At 37.4% G+C, this 21,457-nt stretch overlaps 1 protein-coding gene across 4 annotated transcripts in view; it reads left to right on the plus strand.

Annotated features, from left to right (window-relative positions):
* The window catches only part of IFT80 (intraflagellar transport 80), a 213,833-nt gene that overhangs the window by 16,938 nt on the left and 175,438 nt on the right, over window positions 1–21,457 (plus strand). For all 4 annotated transcript variants that reach the window (XM_037841715.1, XM_037841695.1, XM_037841725.1 and 1 more), the window contains exon 3: window positions 6,084–6,305. In XM_037841715.1, coding sequence (XP_037697643.1) covers window positions 6,084–6,305 — 222 coding nt within the window. The remainder of the gene's footprint in view (window positions 1–6,083; window positions 6,306–21,457) is intronic.

Here is a 21,457-nt window from a genome sequence, read left to right on the forward strand (position 1 = left end):
CCTTACTTTCAAATTCTTGTTGACATTTTTCTTACTCTACTTAGGTACTGTTGTTAAGTACATAAGCAGCTGTTTTTTTTTCCTTTTTTATTTCTTTTTCTACTCTCTTTTATTTTCTAAAAATTATTGGACCTCATTATTATAACAATAATGTATTAAGGAAAAAACTCACAAAAAGAATCACATCCTTTAATAAATCACTATTTCCGTTTCTTAGTGTATAAGTACATTAATTTACGTAATGAAAGTTACAGCTTCAGTTATCTTTTTGTTTGTTTGTTTAGTTTTAATTTAGTTTTATTGAGATTTATTCACATACCATGCAGTCATCCAAGGTGTACAATTAACTGTTCACAGTACCATCATATAGTTGTACATTCATCACCCCAATCTATTTTTGAACATTTTCCTTATACCAGAAAGAATAAAAAGAGGAATAAAAATAAAAAGTAAAAAAAAACATACAAATCAACCCCCCAACCCACCCTATTTTTCATTTAGTTTTTGTCCTCATTTTTCTACTTATCCATCCATACACTGGATAAAGGGAGTGTGAGCCATAAGGTTTTCACAATCACATTGTCACCCCTTGTAAGCTACATAGTTATAGAATTGTCTTCATGAGTCAAGGCTACTGGGTGTAGTTTGATAGTTTCATATATTTACCTCTAGCTATTCCAATACACTAAAACCTAAAAAGGGATATCTGTATAGTGCATAAGAATGCCCACCAGAGTAACCTCTTGACTCCATCTGAAATCTCACAGCCACGGAAACTTTTATTTTGTTTCATTTCGCTTCCCCCTTTTGATCAAGAAGATGTTTTCAATCCCACGATGCTGGATCCAGGTGGGTCCAGGTTGATCCCCAGGAGTCATATCCTGCATTGCCAGGGAGATTTATACCTCTGGGAGTCAAGTCCCATGTAATGGGGAGGGCAGTGAGTTACCTGCTGAGTTGGCTTAGCTAGAGAGAGAGCCACATCTCAGCCACAAAGAGGTGCTCAGGGGAAGACACTTAGGTGCAATGATAAGCAGGTTTAGCCTCTCCTTTGCAGCAATGAGCTTTATAAGGGCAAGCCCCAAGATAGAGGGCTCAGCATACCAAACCGTCAGTCTTCAATGTTTGTGAGAACTTCAGCAACAACTCAAGTGAGGAAGTCCAATACTTCCGCATTTTCTCTCAGCTCCTCAGGGGGGCCCTGCATATATATTTTTATTCTCTGCCCAAATTACTTTGGGATGTGTTGCTATTTCACACTAACCTGTACAACCCTACCAGATCTCACTTCCTATTTGAAGTTCCATGTAATTATGTTGTTTGAACAAGCTGACTGTACAAGGTAAATTGTTTAGTGTACTGCAGAGAATATAGATCCTGCACCAAATAAACATTTCTTTCCTTGGTCTCACATGGAAGTTGAAGTTTTAAAACACAGTCAGTATCGTCCTTTACTCTTTGGCCCAATTTGCCCGAGTCCTAACCAGATCTGCTTCATTCATATCTCTAATTGAATTCTGTACTCTTTTTCAGTTTTTTGAACAATTGCTATATATGCTAATACTGACATTCTTATCTGCTGAGCTCTAGCTCTGAGTTTAAACTGTCACACAGATACCCAAAGATCTGGAGACTGATCAGGTTATAGATAAAGGGATCAGCATCTCAGCATTTGGAGGTGGCCATTACCATTCAGTAATAGATGTGGCTGCTGTAAGAGCTTACAATCTAGGGACCATTACAATAAATGTTCCCCGATAAGCTGTGCTCTAAGAGTCAATTCTGAGTTTACACATTGTAGGTAGTCCATATTGGTGAGGCATTATAATGTTGCCTTTGTTTCTGGTGTACTTCACTCAAAATGCTGTTTACAGGATCCTTTCACCCCGTTGAGCGTCTCACAGCTTCACTCCTTCTCGCAGTTGCTCAATATTCCACTGTATGCATACACCACAGTTCACCATTTGGTTCCTCAGTTGATATACCCTTAGTCCACCTCCACCTGTTGCAGATCATGAATCCTACCTCCATAAACACCAGTGTGCAAATATCCATTCATGTCCCTGCTCTCAGATCTTCCAAGTATATACCCCATAATGAGTTTGGAGGACCTTATAGCACCCACATACATAGCTTCTTATGGAACCACCATGCTGTCCTCCAGAAAGGCTACACCATGCTGCCTCCTCACCAACAGTAGATAGATATATCCCCCTCTCCGTGTTTTCTCCAGCATTTTTATCCCTATTTGTATTTTTTCCTACAATTTTGTAGAGATATATTCACATACCATACAATTATCCACAGTATACAATCAGTTGTTCACGGTATCATCGTATAGGTATCATAAGCAGCTGTTTTTGTTCTAGTAGGATCTGAAAGAGATGCATTTTTTTTTAACCAAAGAATTTCTTGGCCAGTGTGATCCAGTATGAGTTCATTTAGTTCTTTTCCATTTCTTTACATTCATTGTGGTGATTTGAAACCTTATTTACCCCAGAAAAACATTGTTTTTAAAGTTATCCATTACTGTGGGTGTGAACCCATTTTAAGTAGGACCTTTCAATAAGCTACTTTAGTTAAGGTGTGACCCACCTCATTCAGCATGGGTCGTAATGCTTTTACTAGAGTCTTTTATAAATGGGATGAATACAGATAGAATACAGAGAGAGGGAGAGGGGGACAGGGAGGGGGTGGGGGAGGGGGAGGGAAAGCAATGGAAGCAGAAAGCTGAAATTAATTAAACCGGGAAGAGAAGGGAGAGACCGGCAGATGCTGCCATGTGCCTTGGCCTTGCCATGTGGCAGAGGAGCTGAAGATCGTCAGCAGCTGGTCTTCGGGAAGAAAGCATATCCTTGATGATGACTTCCTTGATTTGGACATTTTTCTCAGCCTCAAAACCGTAAACTTGTAAGCTAAAAAATTCCCGTTGTAAAAGCCAATGCATTTCATAGTATCTGCTTTGAGTAGCCTAGCAAATGAAAACACTCATGATAAAGTAGAGGACTAGTAGGGGGAAATCCAAGCAGTCAGACCTTCATTATTTCACACAGGAAGGTGGCAATTATTAATATTTTCTAAAATATTCGACCCTGTATTTTGTCAAGAGTTTCCGATTATGTGTCAAGGAGATATTGTTGCTGGCACTGGGTTCCTAGGTTCCTAGCCATGCCATGAGAGAGAATTCAAGGACACAGCACAGATGGAACAAGAAGGTAGAAAATTTATTAAATACACATATGAGAAGGCATATGGGAACTCTCACAAGGAAAGAGGTGAGAGGCCAGAGGCCCTGGCGCTGTGGGGGCAATCTGCTTTTATTGTTTAGCTTTACTTATTAGCCTTCTCTCCTCCTTGTTCAGGGCTCCTTCTTCTACCCTCCCTTCTCTCCAGGTTGGCACACAGTGGTAGATAGTGCACCTGGTCAGGTTGGCTGCCTTCAGGTGTTTTGCTTAGGTGGGTAGCCTCAGGCAGGATGTCTGTGCAGGACAGGCCCTCCTGACCTTCGTTAACCATCCTTGCTCAAGGATTTCTTGGCTTCTTCTCTCTACTCTTAGGTCCCTGTTTTAGCCTGTATCAATATGCTTGGTCCTAACATCATTCTTCTTCATTTAGGCTAGTGCTACTCCAAGTATTGCCTGCAGACTTTATTGGAGGTCTGTGAAGGGATAAGTCCAGTAATTGAACGTAAGTGTTCAGAAATTTTGTAGCAATTTAACCTTGTCTCAATATTCAGATAAATGTTAGATCATTTTTCTGGTAGTTCATTTTTATTTTGTTTTACAAAATGTTGATTTACAATGGATTTGAAATAAAGAAAACTATGGTCCTTTACAGAGATAGTTAGAGAAGCACTGATTTAGACACTTGATCAAACTTGCTGAATTTATGTTTTTATATGTATTATTTTCTCTGCTTATTTTACCTCTTGAGTGAAGATATAATTTTAAAAATTTCTCCTCAAATAAGTTTTACTCTGTTTTCAAAGTGTGCCTTCCAAAGGTCAAGCTATACAATTTTATAGATTTTGACCATGTCCATTGTCTGCTTCTACCTTTTAAATAGAAGATTAACAATCTTTTTAGGCTTTTGTATTCTGGCAGTTCTCTGATTTCTCCCAGAATTCTAGTTGACCTATTAGTTTGAAGAAACAGTGACCAAAACTGCATCATGTACATCTGGTGTGTACATAAAGCAATTTATATAAGGATAAACTAATGTTTTTTTGGTTTGGGACATAATGTGTGTTTTCTTCTTTTCTAGGCTTTACTTAACATTCTTTAGGCTTCAGCAATCATAGTGGAACAGTCTTTTAGGAAGGGTTCAGTGGCATCCAGTTCCTTTGTTTAGCTGGCATTTTGAGAACTGAGCACTCCAGTGCTACGCTACTACCTATTGTTTAGATTCTTAAGATCTTCCTATGATTTCCTCTTACCTATTTGGTTATTTACTTAATCTATGATCTTTTGAAGTATTAAAAGATCTTGAAATATCCTAGAATTATTATTGCACACCGTTTTATTCCTTTCCTTAGAAAGAGTTTATTGACTGCTCAAATAAGCCAATGAAAGTATTGGTGAGAAAAGGAGGAAGTAAAGGATTATACAACAGCAGTAAGAGAACAAACAACCCAAGCAGGAATGATCTGGTAATACAGAAATCAAGATTTAGACAGGAGAACAACACGTGCCTTGTAAACAACCATCTGAAATGCCTTTTTTAGGTACACAGTTCTGCTAGGCTAAGCACCCCGTTCTGATGGATGAAGTGAGGGCTTCTTGTGTGCCTCGACTTCTATAGAAATTATCTGTTAAACAGGCCAAACAAATAGGTTAAATATAGTAAGATTTTAGGATTCATATCTCATTAGTACCATGCACCTTGTAGCTATAGTAAATCATAATTAATTGTTTCTTGAATTTAATGTCAAAAAGTTTGGTAAGATTTTGGTTTCAGCTATTCAGCTTTGCACCCCCCACAGCATATTGTTGTTTTAATGTGTATCATATAATAACAATATAAATTATATTACAACCAAGTATTTTACTATTGGACTTCAATCTTTAACACTTGATATTTTTACTTACAAAAATAATACATACTTATTCTAACAATTTAAATGATAAAGATGTATTATGTCATGCCGGTTTGGATGTATTATGTCCCCCATCTATTATGTTCTGTAATGCAATCTTGTGGGACCAATGTATTAATGTTGATTAGGTTGAAACCTATTGATTGTTTCTCTGGAGATGTGACTCAATCAACGTGACAAGACCTTTGATTGGATAATGTCCATGGAGGTATTATCCCACCCATTCAGGGTGGGTCTTAATTAAATCCTGGAGCCATAAAAAAGAGTTGACAAACAGAAGGAACTCAGAGCATCTGTGAGTGACATTTTGGAGAGCAGCTTAGAGAGACATTTTGAAGACAGCTGTTGGAAGCTGACGCTGATATTTTGGAGAACCCCATTTTGAAACACAACTTGGGAGCAAGCAGACACCAGCCATGTGCCTTCCCAGCTAACAGAGGTTTTCCGGATGCCAATGGCCTTTCTCCAGTGAAGGCACCCTGTTGTTGATGCCTTCCCTTGGACACTTTTATGGCCTTAAGACCATAACTCCGACCAAATAAACCCCCTTTATAAAAGCCAATCCATTTCTGGTATTTTGCATAACAGCAGCTTTAGCAAACCAGAACACACCTCTATGCCCCATAAATCCCCCAACAGTTTAGTATACATCTGCTCATACTTTTTGATGTGTTGTCTATCTTTTGTGTATCTTTTTGCCTTGTTTATGGAGTATTTTGTAACACAGACCTTTTCAGTTTTCACAAAGTAACACCCCCATTTTCTGCGCCAAGGTTTCTTATCTTGTTCTCCATTCTTATGACTTTTGTGATATGTGCTTATTTTCCTTTATATGGAAAAAATGTGAAAGTCTTAAAATGAAAAATACCTTTAGAAGCTTGAAAATGTTTGACCCTATTTTCATTCCTTCTTATAATCTGTATTTGTGAACTATTTTATTAAAATTTAAGATGTTTTTGTACTTTCTATCTCCTTAACGTGGTGACACATCAAGAATTAGTGAGCTGCGTGGGCTGGACTACTGCTGAAGAATTGTATTCATGTAGTGATGATCACCAAATAGTGAAGTGGAACTTGTTAACAAGTGAAACAAGTCAAATAGTAAAGCTTCCTGATGATATTTACCCAATAGATCTTCACTGGTTTCCAAAAAGTTTAGGCATAAAAAAACAGACTCAGGCGGAAAGCTTTGTCCTCACAAGTTCTGATGGTAAGTTTTTTAAACTTTTAATTTTGAAATACTTTCAAACTTACAAGACAGTTAGAAAAATAATATAAATCCCATACAGAGAACTTCAACATACCCCTATTCCCCACAGATAGCCAGATCGACCCTTTTAACATTTTGTCACATTTGCCATACCATTTTATCTATCTTATCTATCTTTCTATCAATCCATTTTCTGAACATTTGATTATAGGATGTATACATGCTCCACAAACGCTTCCTATGAAAAAGGATATTCACTTATGTAACCATCTTAATTGCAGTTATCAAATTCAAGAAATTTAACATTGATATAAAGCTTATAGTCTATATTCCAATTTTTCTGTATGCCCCAATAATGTCCCCTTGAGCCTTTTCTCCTCCCTTGTTAAATCCCATCCAGGGTCATATAGTGCATTTAGTTGTCATTGTCTCTTTAGTTGCTTTTTTTCTTTTTTTAAAATTGTAGGAACATACAACATAAACTTTCCCATCTCAACCACTCCCAAGCATACTATTCAGTGGGATTAATCACATTCACAATATTGCATTATTACCCTCACCACCTTCCATTACTAAAACTTTCCTGTCTCTCCAAAGAGAAACCCTACACCCATTATATATTAACTCACCATTCTTCCTGCCCCTGCTCTGACAACCTGTATTCTAATTTCTGTCTCTATGACATACTCATATTCTCTATTATTTTCTTTGTAATTACCATGAGGCCTAAATTTAACATTCTAAATCTATAATAATCTTGTTTGCTTTGATACCAACTTCAATTGTATACACAAACTATGTTCCTAGGCTCCTTCGTCCACCCATCTTTATGTAGTTCTTGTCACAGATTACATGTTTATACATTAGGAGTCCAGAAGTACTGGTTTATCATTATATTTTATGCATTTACCTTTTAGATCCTATAGGAAGTAAAAAGTGGACTTATAAACTGAAAATGTAGTAGTATTGACATTTATGTTTACCAATGTCATTACCCTCAATGAATATCTTTATTTTTTTCATGTGGTTTCCATCTATTGTCTGTTGTTCTTTCTTTTCAAGCTGCAGAACTTTCATTAACATCGCCTGTAGGGCCAGTCTAGTGTTGATGAAATACCCCAGCTTTGTTTATCGGAAAATGTCTTTCTCTCTCATTTTTGAAAGACAGTTTTGATAGATATAGAATTCTTGGTGGGCAGTTTTTTGCTTTCAGCACTTAAATCTTGAGACAATTAATCTTACTGAGGCTTCCTTGTACGTGACACGTTCCTTCTCTCTTGTGGCTTTCAGAATTCTCTCTATATCTTTGGTATTTGATAGTTTGATTATAATAGGCCAGTGTCTGTCTATTTGAATTTATACTGTTTGGAGTTCATTAAGTGTCTTGGATGTGTGTGTTCATGTCTTTCGTTAAATTTGGGAAGTTTCAGCCATTCTTTCTTTGAATGGTTTCTCTGTCCCTTTTCTTTTTCTTCTCCTTCTGGGACTCCTACGATGAGTATTTAATATGCTTGATGGTGTCCCACAGGTTCCTCAGGTTTTGTTCGCTTTTCTTCATTCTCTCTGCTCTCCTTCTCAGACTGGAAGATTTCAATTGTCTTATCTTCAAGTTCTCTGATTCTTTTTTCTGTCAGCTCCAATCTGCTGTTGAACCCCTCTAGGGAATTTTTTGTTTCTGTTACTGTGGTCTTCTGCTCTTTGTGGTTATTTCTCATATTTTCCATCTCTATTGATATTCTCTTTGTGTTTATCATTTTTATGATTTTCTTTAGTTCTTTGTCTTGTTTTCCATTAGCTCTTTAAAATATTTAGGGGCACTTTTTAAAAAAGTCTCTGTCTAGAATATCCCAAGTCTGGCTCTCTTTATTGGTGGTTTTTAATGCTTTAATATTCTTCTTTGCCTGGGCCATTGCTTCCTGTTTCTTTGTATGTTTTGTCATCCTTTGCTGAAACTGGGACATTTTGATATTACATTATCACTGGAATTTAAACTCTGAGGCATCTGTTCAGTAAGCTTACATACAGCTAGTGTTATGACAGAGCTTTCTTTGCATGTCAGTTCTCAAGTCTTTGCAGATTGACCTATGCAGGTGCTCTCCTGCAGGGCTTATCCATATATTCACTTTAGAGAATAGCTCCAGGCCAACATTTAGGGGCCTTCCTGATCCTTTTTGTGCATTCCTCTTATCTTAGGCATGTGAGTATGGCCGTAGTTATTCCCTCCTTTACATAGTTCAGAATGTCCTCTCTTCCCTAGGAAACAGTTTCCACAAGGTCCCAGGCAATGCACTGTATATCCTACAGCCAGCATTCCTTTGCCCCTAGGCAGTACAACTTGACTCTTCTCCCACAGCATTCTGTAGGAGACTCCTGTGAACTGCCTTCTTCATGCCCAGGACAAGTTCTGGGATGGTAAATCCCTAAAGCCACCATCAGACGGATTGGGCCAGACATACGTAATGCTCCCATGTGTGCCCGAGGGCTACTCTGCTGCCTTTAGAACTGGGACCAGGGATCTGCACTGGCAATGTGGGCCAGCTGTGTGCTAAGGCAGTGTGGTGGGAGAGGGGCCAGCCAGAACATCATGAAATCCTACAGCTTTTAAGTAGCCTTTTCTTGATTTGGCACTTGACCTGTTCTTGCAGTCCTTTAACCCTTTCAGGTACTTTCAGAAAGATGTTTGACAGTTCTTGCGGGCTGTTCAACACTTCGGTGGATAGACGGAGCCCTGAAGTTTCTTAATCTGCCGTCTTGATTGGGCTTGCCAACCTAGAAATAACATATTAAGCTGCAAGGCAACAAAGGCAATTATTTGGGGTCTTAAAATTGCAGTTCGAAGAACACAGGTTCAGGTAACAACCCAAATCGTATCCTATCTTGCCATTTCCAGGAGAGATTTTAAAAGGAAAAGAAGAAAAGTAGACAAGTTGTTTGTGGTTGGTGGATTTTTGGGGTTCTCTAATTGTCCTTCAGGTTTGATAGTTAACTGAGTCTTTATCTTGTGGTTTGTTATCTTAGGGTTTTGAGGAACATTGTTGCTTGAGGCTTTGAATACTCTGGCAGTTTGTGATATCTGGCTGAGACCTGCATAAGAGTAACCTCCAGAATTACCTGCTGACTCCATTTTAAATCTCTTAGCCATGGTCATACAGTTTTGTTTTATTTCTTTTAATAGGCTGGTGATAAGTGTTTAATAAATGTTATGTATTCATCTTTGTATTTAAAAGACATAATATGTTAGTCTGACTTGTGCTTTAAGTTGTCTTACAAAACTGATATTCATGTATTTGCAAACGTTTTATCTATTTTCTGTATCACCAACTGGTTTGTGTGTGGGCTATAAAACTATTTCATGGAAGAAAGTGAATTAAACTGGTGTATACTTGGATTGAATCTGAACCTTTGGCTTCACTTTTACTGTGCTCTCACAAGTTGAGTTAAGCTGTTATCACAGTTTTGGTTTTTAATTTCTTCAAATTTAACTTTATAACATAACTGCACTAAAAATTATAGACATTACTCAGACTTATTTAGCAAGCTATCTATTAAATAATAGCTTTTTGTATCTAGTACATGTAAATTTTCAGTTTTGGAGATCAAATTTATTTAATGCGGACATAGGTTTATTATTGGTAAATAAAAAGCATGATTTTTCCCCTACTTTCTAAGGGAATGTTTATGTTTTTATTTTTGTTTTCTTGAGAATATTTTTGTCTATTATACTTTTATCTACTATGCCTGGTATATTCTACATTCATTGAAAGTATCAGAAACTTACTTTGCTAACTTATGCACAAATGGTATTTTTTGGTTCACGTAGCTCCAGGAGTAATCTTAAAGCCCAGCTGCATCAGGCCTCTATTGACACCCTTGATAGGTTCTCCCCACGTGTTGACCACGATGGCTGCCAGCAGCCCAAGGTTCATTCTACCAGTTCAGTAATGTCAGCAGAAAGAGTACCATTTCCTCAGTATCTCTGGCAGTCAGGTTGCACTGAGGGTCCTGGCCAGGCTTGGGTCACATACTTATCACTGAGTTGAATTACTTTAGTGAAGGGAATGGGATATTCTGCTTGACTGGCACAGGACTCAGGCCACCCTCATGTCAAAGGAAAGGAAAGAGGGATTTTGTAACCAGAAGGGGGAAGGGATATTATATCAGATTCCACTTCATTTACAGAGAGAACTTGTGGTAGTTTTTTTTTTTAAATCCCATTTTTCTGAAACTTAATTAAATGAGACATTTTTGTGAAGCACTTGGTACAGTGCCTGGTGCTTAGAAGATTGAATCTGTATTGGCATTTGGCTGCGGTTATACCACAGCTAGATTTTTTTTTTTTTATTCTCCACATGAAAACTTTAATTCAAGAAAATAATCATATTAAGTATTTTGCACAAATAATTAATACAAACTTCTCAACAGAAAAGGAAAAAAGGTATTTTTGCATTTTGGTCTTGTAGTCTACCACTTTGCTGTATTCATTGATTACTTCTAATAGCTTTGCTGTAGATTTTTCTGGATTTTCTGCATGTAGAATCATGTCATCTGCAAAGAGTGAAAGTTTTACTTCTTCCTCTCCAATTTGGATGCCTTTTATTTCTTTTTCTTGCCTATTTGCTATAGCTAGAACTTCCAGCACAATGTTGAATAACAATGGTGACAGTGGTCATCCTTGTCTTGTTCCTGATTTTAGAGGGAAAGCTATCAGTCTTTCCCTATTGAGTATGATGTTTGCTGTGGGTTTTTCATATTTTGCCTTTATCATATTGAGAAAATTCCCTTCTATTCCTATCCTTTGAAGTGTTTTCCTCAAGAAAGCATGTTGAATTTTGTCAAATGCCTTTTCTTCATCGATTGAGATGATCTGTGGTTCTTCTGCTTTGGTTTATTGATGTGATGTACTACATTAATTGATTTTCTTGTTTTGAACCAGCCTTGCATGCCTGGAATAAACCCTACTTGGTTGTGGTGTATAGTTCTTTTAATGTGCTGCTACATTATATTTGTGAGTATTTTGTTGAGGATTTTTGCATCTATACTCATTAGATTGGTCTATAATTATCTTTTTTTGTAGTATCTTTGTCTGATTTTGGTATTAGGGTGAATGTTGGCTTCATAGAATGAGTTGGGTAGCTTTCCCTCCTCTTCAGTTTATTTTGAAGAGTTTGAGCAGGATTGGTACTAATTCTTTCTTGAATGCTTGGTGGAATTCACATGTGAAGCCATCTGGTCCTTGGCTTTTCTTTTTTGGGAGCTTTTTGATGACTGACTTAATCTTTTTACTTGTGATTGGTTTGTTGAGGTTGTCTATTTCTTCTTGAGTCAGTGTTGGTTGTTTATGCTTTTCTAGGAAGTTGTCCATTTTGTCCAAGTTGTCTAGTTTATTACCATATAATTGCTCATAGTATCTTCTCATTATCTCCTTTATTTCTGCAGGGTCAGTAGTTATGTCTCCTTTCCCATTTCTGGTTGCATTTATTTGTATCTGCTCTCTTTATTTTTGCTGAGCCTAGCTAGTGGTCCATCAATTTTGTTGATTTTTCTCAAAGAAGCAACTTCTGGTTTTGTTGATTCTCTCTATTGTTTTCCTGTTCTCAGTTTCATTCATTTCTACTCTAATCTTTGTTATTTCTTTTCTACTGTTTCCTTTGGGGTTAGTTTGCTGTTCTTTCTCAGTTCCTCCAGGTGAACGGTTAATTCCTCAATTTTTGCTCTCTCTTCTCTTTTAATACAGGCATTTAGGGCAATAAATTTCCCTCTCAGCACTGCCTTTGCTGCATCCCATAAATTTTAATATGTTTTCATTGTCATTTGCCTCGAGGTGTTTACTAATTTCTCTTGTAATTTCTTCCTTTACCCACTGGTTTTCTAAGAATGTGTTGTTTAGCGTCCATATATTTGTGAATTTTACAATCTTCTGCCTGTTATTTATTTTCAACTTCATTCCATTATGATCTGAGAAAGTGTTTTTTATAATATCAATATTTTAAAAATTGTTGAGACTTGCTTTGTGACCCAACATGTGGTCTATCCTAGAGAATGTTCCATGAGCACTTGAGAAAAATGTGTATCCTGCTGCTGTGGGGTGTAGTGATCTATAAATGTCTGTCAAGTCTAGTTCATTTATCGTACAATTCAACACCTCCGTTTCCTTACTGATTCTCTGTCTAGATGTTCTATCCATTGATGAAAGTGGTGTGTTGGAGAGGTATCTACTTCTCCTTTCAGTGTTCTCAGTGTTTGCCTCATGAATTTTGGGACACTCTGACTTGGTGCCTAAATATTTATGATTGTTATGTTTTCTTGATGCATTGACCCTTTTTATTAATATATAGTGTCCTTCTTTGTCTCTTTTATTTGTTTTACTTTTGAAGTCTAATTTGTCTGATATTAGTATAGCTACTCCTGCTTTTTTCTGGTTGCTGTTTGCATGAAATATCTTTTCCCAACCTTTCACTTTCAGCCTATTTTTGTCCTTGTGTCTAAAGTCAGTTTCTTATAGATTGCATATAGATGGGCCCTGCTTTTTAATCCATTCTTCCAATCTGTGTCTTTTTATTGGGGATTTTAATCCATTAATATTTAGTGTTATTACTGTAAGGGAGTACTTTCTTCTGCCATTTTGTCTTTTGGATTTTATATGCTGTTTCTTATTTTTCCTCTCTTTCCTTTTACCCTTCCTGATAATCTTCATTTCTACACTCTTCTCTAAACTTCTCTCTCCTGTCTTTTCCTATCAGCCTGTAGCACTTCCTTTAGTATTTCTTATAGTGCCAATCTCTGATTCACAAACTCTCTCAGTATCTATTTGTCTGAAAATATTTTAATCTCTCCCTCATTTTTGAAGGACACTTTTGCCGGATATAGAATTCTTGGTTGGCGATTCTTCTCTTTCAGTATCTTAAATATATCATACCACTGTCTTCTCACCTCCATAGTTTCTGCGAAGAAATCTGTACATAGTCTTGTCGAGCTACCCTTGTATGTGATGGATTGCTTTTCTCTTGCTGCTTTTAGTATTCTCTTTGTCTTTGATATTGGGCAATCTGATCAGTTAGTGTCTTGGAGTAGGTCTGTTGGGATCTGTTCTGCTTGGGGTATGCTGCACTTCTTGAATCGGTAATATTGTGTCTTTCATAAGAGTTGGGAAATTTTCAGTGATTATTTCTTCTATTATTTTTTCTGCCCCCTTTCCCCTCTCTTCTCCCTCTGGGACACCACCCATAACACGTATATTCATGCACTTCATGTTGTCACTCAGCTCCCTAAGACCCTGCTTGTATTTTTCCATTCTTTTCACCATCTGTTCTTTTGTGTGTATGAATTCAAATATCTTGTCTTCCAATTCACTGATCCTTTCTTCTGCTTTTTCATATCTATTGTTGTATCCCTCCATTGTCTTTTTCATCTCCTCCATTATGCCCTTCATTCCCATAAGTTCTGCCATTTGTTTGACTTTATGAATTCTTCTTTATGGTCATCCAGTGTCTTCCTTATATCCTTCATCTCTTTTGCTAAATCTTCCCTCAGTTCATTGACTTGATTTTTTAATTGATTTAGGAGATTGTTTGAACATGATTAATTGTTTCTTCTCTCAGTTCACTGAATTGATTTAGCATTAGTTGCCTCAACTCCTTGGTTGAACTATTAGTTTTTTCCTTTGGCTGGTCCATATTTTCATGTTTCCTAGTATGGCTAATTATCTTAAGCTGTCTAGGCATCTGACTTTCTTGATTAGTTTATTCTGGAGCTCATTTTCACTCTTTTATCTAGGATTTTCTTGTTGGTTGGCTTTGTTCTCTAACCTTTGGTGTTCATTTCATCTTATTCTGGACCTCTAACTTATGTTCCATTTAATTGATCAGAGTTTTTTACCTCTTGTTTTTCTGTTTCTTGCCCTGCCTCTATATAGCCTTTTTGTGAGAGGGTTTCCTCAGATATGGTCAACCCCAATCAAGTTTTCCCAGTCCAGAGAGGCCCACATCTCAGGAGGAGGGTATGGAGTTTACCTGAAAATGAGACCCTCCTGCGAAGCCTTTAGACTTTGTGCTTTTCCTATCTTGTCCAGCAGGTGGTGCTTGCCAGCCCACAGCTCCCCCACCAGTGTAACATTTAGTTCTACTGGTGACCCTGACACTGTTGGGGAAGTGGCTGACTGAAGTTAGTTTCTGAATTCCAGCCCCTGGGGTCTAAGTTCTTTGAAGGAGAGCTGCCACTGGAGCTGAACCACACACCCCCTTTTCTTGGGGCAGTTATACCCTTTAGGGAATTGTCTCGGGCACTAGAATTATTGCTTTTTCTTTCAGAGCTATCTTAACTCTGCTCTTGCCTGGGCCCAAATTGAGGCTTTCTGTAATGGGCTACTTAGAATAGTTATTTAAAACAAAGAAAGAAAGAAAAGAAAAAAGAAAAAGAAAGGCCCAGTGTAGATTATTTAAAGAAAAGCACTTTAGTCTTATTATCTCTTCCTACTGGTTAGTTACTCTGAGACACCTTTAATTCCACCCTTGCCATTCTGATGGCCTATTGAAATGCAAAAAGTTAAGGAGATGGAGAGCAATTGAGTAAAGAAGAAACCAGAAAAATCGGCCTTTCAGAGAAGGGCCCTGGTTTCCTGGGTTTGCATTTGTGCCTGATTCTGTTTGAGCCCAGCCCTTTCCCTATTATGTTCACCTCCAACTCCAAAAGTCTCTGTTTTTTTTTTTTTTTTTTTTTTTTTTCTGTTTTTGCTAGCCCTGTCTCCTCTCTACCAGGCTGACTGCTCCCAGATACTCCAGTGTCTGGTCTCAGTTTATCTATGGTTGGAGTTCTTGTTCAGCGGTCTGAGTTTATTAATCAGTTCTGCAACTGGGGCCAGGTTGAGCCTCCCTCCTGGTTCCCAGCACTGACAGCCGTTCCTCCCTTGCGAAACCAGCTGCAAAACAGTCTGCCATGTGTGGCAGGGAGGTGTGTGGGTCCCCTGGTCGCAAGAACTACAGGTTTCGCTGATCTCAGCTGCTCCATGTGTTCGAGACTGTTGTATGACATGTGTTTAAACTTAGACTGCCCTATGGTGTCTGTTTCACATGGTTCCTGGCTATCTACCAGCTGCCCCAGAGGAGTAAGTAAAAACCATACCTCACACTCTGCCATCTTGCCCTGGCCCCTCACCACAGCTCAATTTTAATTTACCTTAGATGATAAGATAGAGAGTTGATTTTTTTTTCTTTTTCTTTTGGCATAATTTCACATTTACAGAAAAGTTGCAAGAATAGTACAAAGAACCACTTAACCTTTATCCAGATTCGCCAGTTGATCCTGTATACTTTATCATCAGCTCTCTTCTTTGCCTCTCTTTTTCTGTCGTCAACATGCACACACTCAGACACACACACACACACTTTGGTTTTTTGGAAACATTTAAGAGTAATTTTAAGACGTGCCTCTTTAACCGTAAATACTTCAATGAATTTCCTAGGAATAAGGATTTTCTGTTACATAACCACAATGCATTGATCAAAATCAGGAAATTTAACTTTGATCTAATACTATTATCTAATCTATAGTTCTTTTTCATATTTTCCCGATTGTTCCAGTGATATCTTTTGTAGAAATTTGTTTTTTTTCCCTCATGTAGGATTACACATTACTTTTGTATAGCCTCCTATAATCTAGAACAACTCTTTAGTCTTTCTTTTCTTTTAAGATCTTGACAATTTGAAAAGATGCTGTCTTATTTTATAGATTGTCCCTCAATTTATGTTTGTCTAATTTTTCTCACAATTAGATTCAGTTAACACATTCTACTCAAATGGTACAGAATTTTATTGTGTCTCATTTAAGGTGTCACAACAGGAGACCCATGCCTGATGTCAGTCTGACTCATTATTGGTGATACTAACTTTGATTACTCAGTAAGGTTGTATTGACTAGGTTAATCCATGGTAAAATTACTATTTTACTTTTTTAATAGATAATTTGAAAGGGGTAGTTTGAGACTATGTAAATATTCTCTTCTTCCTCATTCTTCTTCCTACTGTCTTAGCATCTATGATGATTCTTGGCTGAATAAATGGTGATTTTTCTAACTATATAATTCCTTCTATATTGATTAGTTTGTATTCTATCGCAAGGAACACCATTCCATCCCTTGCCCATTTATTTATTGGTTGGTTGGTTGGTGTTGTATTGAACTCATAGAGTCTCATTTTACTTCATAAATGTTCTGTCAGCATTATTTTTTTATTTTATTGTTAATATTTCCCAGATTTTGCTAGTGGGAGCCCTTTGAAGCTGGCTCCTGTGATTCCCCCCACCCCCCCTCTACCCCCTAAATGTGGCCACATCATTTTTGAGCAGTTCCTTGTTTTCTGGCATTACAAAATGTTCCAAACTTATCTACTTTCCCAGTCCAGCCTCCAAATCAGCCATTTCTTCAAGGAGACCTGCTTTTTTTTCTTTTTTTTCCCCCTTTAGTGTGGTTAATAACCAAGACCAGGGGACTAGTTGTGCTCATTCCAATAGGATGTCTTTAGTTCAAGGCCCTTTCAGTGGATAGAGCTAAGAAAATATATTTATATATTTAATATAAATATATGTTCAAAAACATAAATATCTACAGCTATTTGTCTATTTCTTTCTGTCTGTCCATCTATCCATATTACAAACCAAGTTCACACTAATACCATGAATTCTAGTTCAACCCCACAGGGTTTTCTTTTTCCATATTTGTATATAGTAAGGAAGGATGGCTACTTAATATAAGGATGGCTCCCTTATTCTGAAAATATTTACCTATTTGCTCAATCCTACCATATGGAGTAAGTAGTTTCAGAATTGCTAACCCATAACTACTGCAAAAAGGGCCAATATTAGTTTCCTGTTGTTTTTGTCTTTAGATTGAGGATATGGAGTTAAAATCCTATATTCAAAAGTTACTTGATTTGCCCCTCCGCCCCTCAGCCCTCTCTGCTTAGGTATGGTTATGTTATTCCTTTGAAATACAGTATTTTTTTCTATTTGCTTTCCATTTATGGTCTCCCACTATCCTTGTTGATTTGATTATTTTTTAAATATGTAAAGCATTAACATGGATGATTCTACAAAGTCAAAACTGTATAAAACATGTACCCAGAGCTATGTCACTGCCTGCCTCCAATCCCATATTCTCTCATTTACTCCCTGTGATGCTTAAGTTTGTTTGTTAACTTGGCCAGGTTATGGTGTCCAGTTGTTTGGTCAAGCAAGCACTGGCCTTATCTTTATATGAGGGTATTTTGTAGATGGATTTGCATCTATAATCAGCCGATTGCATCTATGGCTGATTGCATTCATAATCAACAAAGGAGATTGTCCTCAGCAATATGAGAGGCTGTTCATCCAATCATTTGAAGATCTTAAAAGCCAGAACTGAGGATTTCAGCACTCAGAAAGATTTCTGTCTCTACTTCAGTCAGGCAACTTCTGGGAAATTCAACTTCACCTTCATCAGAATTTCCAGCTTGTGGCCTGCCAATCCCCATGGTTTCATGAGCTAATTCCTGTAATAAATCTCTTAATGTATATGTATCTGGTCAGTTCTGTTTCTCTGGAGAACCCTACCTAATACACTTCCTGTAGTTAACCAGTTTCTTTGGTTTCTGGTTTATTCTTCCTGTATTTCTTTTGACAAAAATAAGCAGATAGATGTATAATTTCTCATTTTACCTTTTAATATAACATAGAAGATCGCAAACCATGTATTTTCTTCTGTGTTTTCCTTAATAAACTCAACAGTATATGAAGATTGGCTTTTACCTGGTGAATTTGGGCAGTAAACATAATTAGTTTTGATAACTTCTATGTCTGAATGTTTCCCTGAATTATGACAATTACTTGATTACACTTAACTGAAGGATAATTGTTTGGGTTTCTATTTCATGTTGGCTTTAGATAAAACTCTTTACTGATAGGAGGGGAAAAAAGTCTGAAGTAAAACAAATATAATTTAAAACATAAGTTTGCAAGATTAAATAAGGTAAAATATACATCTTGAGAAACTATAATGTTTAATTTTAGTTTTAGGTTTACTATATGAAGAAACAAATAAGATAACATACCACAACTAGATATAGGGAGAAGAGAATACCAAAGTGGAGTAGCTGAGTATTTATTGCCTTTTTTTTAATATTCATTTTATTGAGATATATTTACATACCATGCAGTCATACAAAACAAATCATACATTCGATTGTTCACAGTACCATTACATAGTTGTGCATTCTTTATTGCCTTTTAGGCTAGGATAGGGACTATTTGGGATCTTATCAAAGAAAGGGTAAAGGATGACAGCTCAAAGAAAAGAAGTGGAAGGGTAATACAGAAAGCAGCATCCTGAAATGAAAAAGAAATGTTCACAGAAGAAGATGGATTCCATACAGAAGTGGTCATTGGGCCTCCTGCCAGATAAACATCTAAAGTCATGTTATAGTTCAGTGACAGGTTCTTTGTTAACCCCAACTTTTAAAAAACATTTCTTCAATATTTAGTTCTTTGTACAAGAGGTTCTCTTTTCTACTTGCCACCAATATTATCCCAATGATTTTTTTCCCTGAAGGCTGTCAGAAAAGGAGGTTACAGTGTTTCAATTGGTTCACTACTCTTCCAGTGTTTCCTTTGTCTGCCCTCTCCTTCTTTTGTGTTAGTGGCAGCATTCAAAAAAGATCTCTGGGTGCCAGGTACTTTCATGGGGGAAAGAACAGTGCCTTTGATGAATGCTGCTGGAAAAATTGTGTGTTCACAAGCAAAAGAATGAAGGTGACCTCCACCTCACACCATATACAAAAGTTAGCTCAAAATAGATCCAGGACCTAGAAATGACAGCTAAAACTGTAAAACCCTTAGAAGAAAATGGAGATTGGGAAAGCCATGTGGATCACATTCCCCTTTGTCCAGTGTATGAGTGGATGAATAGAATAAAGGGGACAGAAGAAGAAGACGAAGAAGAAGAAGAAGAGGAGAAGGAGGAGGGGGAGGAGGAGGAGGGGCGGAGGAGGAGAAAATGGAGGGGAAAACCTTCATGACTTTGGATTTTGCAGTGATTTCTTAGATATGACTCCAGAAGTACCAGCAAAAAAAGGAAAAAAATAGATAAAATGAACTTACTCTAAATTAAAAACTTTCCTATATCAAAGGGCATTATCAAGACAGTGAAAAGACAACCTATGAAAAGAGAAAATAGTTGCAAACTGTTTATCTGATAAGGATTTGATATCCAGAATGTATAAAGAACTGCTACAACTCAACAACAGAAAGAAAAACCACCCAGTGAGAAAATGGGCAAAGGATTGAATAAACATTTCTCCAAGAAGATACATAGGTGGTTAATAGGTGCATGAAAAGATGGTCAACAGTAGTCATCAGGGAAATGCAAATTGAAACCACGATGCCATATCACTTCATGCCCATTACAGTGGCCATTATTAAATGGAAAATAACAAGTGTTGGTGAGATTGGAGAGAAAGTGGAACCTTTATACATTGTTGGTGGGATTGTAAAATGGTACAGTCACTGTAGAGAACATTTTGGCAGTTACTCAGAAAGTTGAATATAGAATTACCATATGACCTGGCAGTCTCAGTTCTATGTATATAACCAAAAGAATTGAAAGCAAGGAAATGAACAGATATTTATAAACCATTGTTCATTGCGGTATTATTCACAATATCCAAAAGGTGGAAAAAATCCAGTGTCCATCAAGAGATGACTGGATAAAGAAAAAAATGTAGTATCTACACACAATGTAATATCCAGCTGATACATGCTGATACATGCTGCAGTGTAGATGAACCATGAATGCATCATGTTGAGTGAAATAAGCCAGACACAAAAAGACAAATATTGCATGTTTTCACTTGTATGAAATACCTTGGAAAAGCACATTTATAGAGACAAGTAGATTTCACGTTACCAGGGTGTGTCAGTTTGAAACTGTTAAGGACCCCAGAAGAGCCATGATCTTTTAACCCAATCTTTTTGGGTGACACCTTTTGATTGAGTGTTTCTATGGAGATGTGACTCATCCAACTGTGGTTGAGACCTTTGATTAAATTATTTCCATGGAGCTGTGGACCCCACCCATTCATGGTGGGTCTTGATTATTTCACCGGAGTACTTAAGAGACCTCAAGGGCTGACACGGGCACTGATGCTTGGAGATGCAGACAGAGTGATGTTTGGAGATGCTAAGCTAAGAGATGAAGCCCAGAGTTTTCCCCGGAGATGCCAAGAGAGGACCCCCCAGACGCTTTGAGAGAAATGCCCTGGGAGAAAAAAGCAAGGATGCAGAGTTGCTGAGAGAGAGGAGCAAAGACAGAAGCCCAGAGACATTTTGGAGAAAGCCATTTTGAAATAACCTTGGAGCAAAGGACGAGCAGATGCCAGTCACATGCTTTCCCTGCTAACAGAGGTGTTCTGGATGCCATTGGCCTTACTTCAGTGAAGGAATCCTCTTGTTGATGCCTTAGTTTGGACACTTCTATGGCTTTAGAACTTAAGTTAATTGCCACCTAATAAATCTCCCCCCCCCCTTTCATTGTTTTTTTCCTTAATTTTTTTTTTAAATTCAGTTTTACTGAGATATAATCACATACCATACAGTCATACATGGTGTACAATCAGCTGTTCACAGTACCATTATATGGTTGTGCATTCATCACCCCAGTCAATTTTTGAACATTTTCCTTACACCAAAAAGAATAAAAATAAGAATAAAAAATAAAAGTGAGAAAGAACACCCAAATCATTCCACCACCACCACCACCCCCCATCCAACCCTATTTCTCATTTAGTTTTTGTCCCCATTTTTTTACTTATCCATCCATACACTGGATAAAGGGAGTGTAAGCCACAAGGTTTTCACAATCACGCCATCACACTGTGTAAGCTACATAGTTATAAAATTGTCCCCCCAAATCAAGACTACTGGGTTGCAGTTCTACAGTTTCAGGTATTTCCTTCTAGCTATTTCAATACACTAACACCTAAAAAGGGAAATCTATATAGTGCCTAAGAATGCCCTCCAGAGTGACCTCTTGACTCCATTTGAAATCTCTCAGCCACTGAAACTATTTCATTTCATTTCTCTTCCCCTTTTTGGTCAAGAAGAGTTTCTCAGTCACATGATGCCAGGTCCAG

Source organism: Choloepus didactylus, chromosome 1 (assembly GCF_015220235.1).
Source record: "Choloepus didactylus isolate mChoDid1 chromosome 1, mChoDid1.pri, whole genome shotgun sequence".
In the NCBI taxonomy this organism is placed as follows: domain Eukaryota; kingdom Metazoa; phylum Chordata; class Mammalia; order Pilosa; family Megalonychidae; genus Choloepus; species Choloepus didactylus.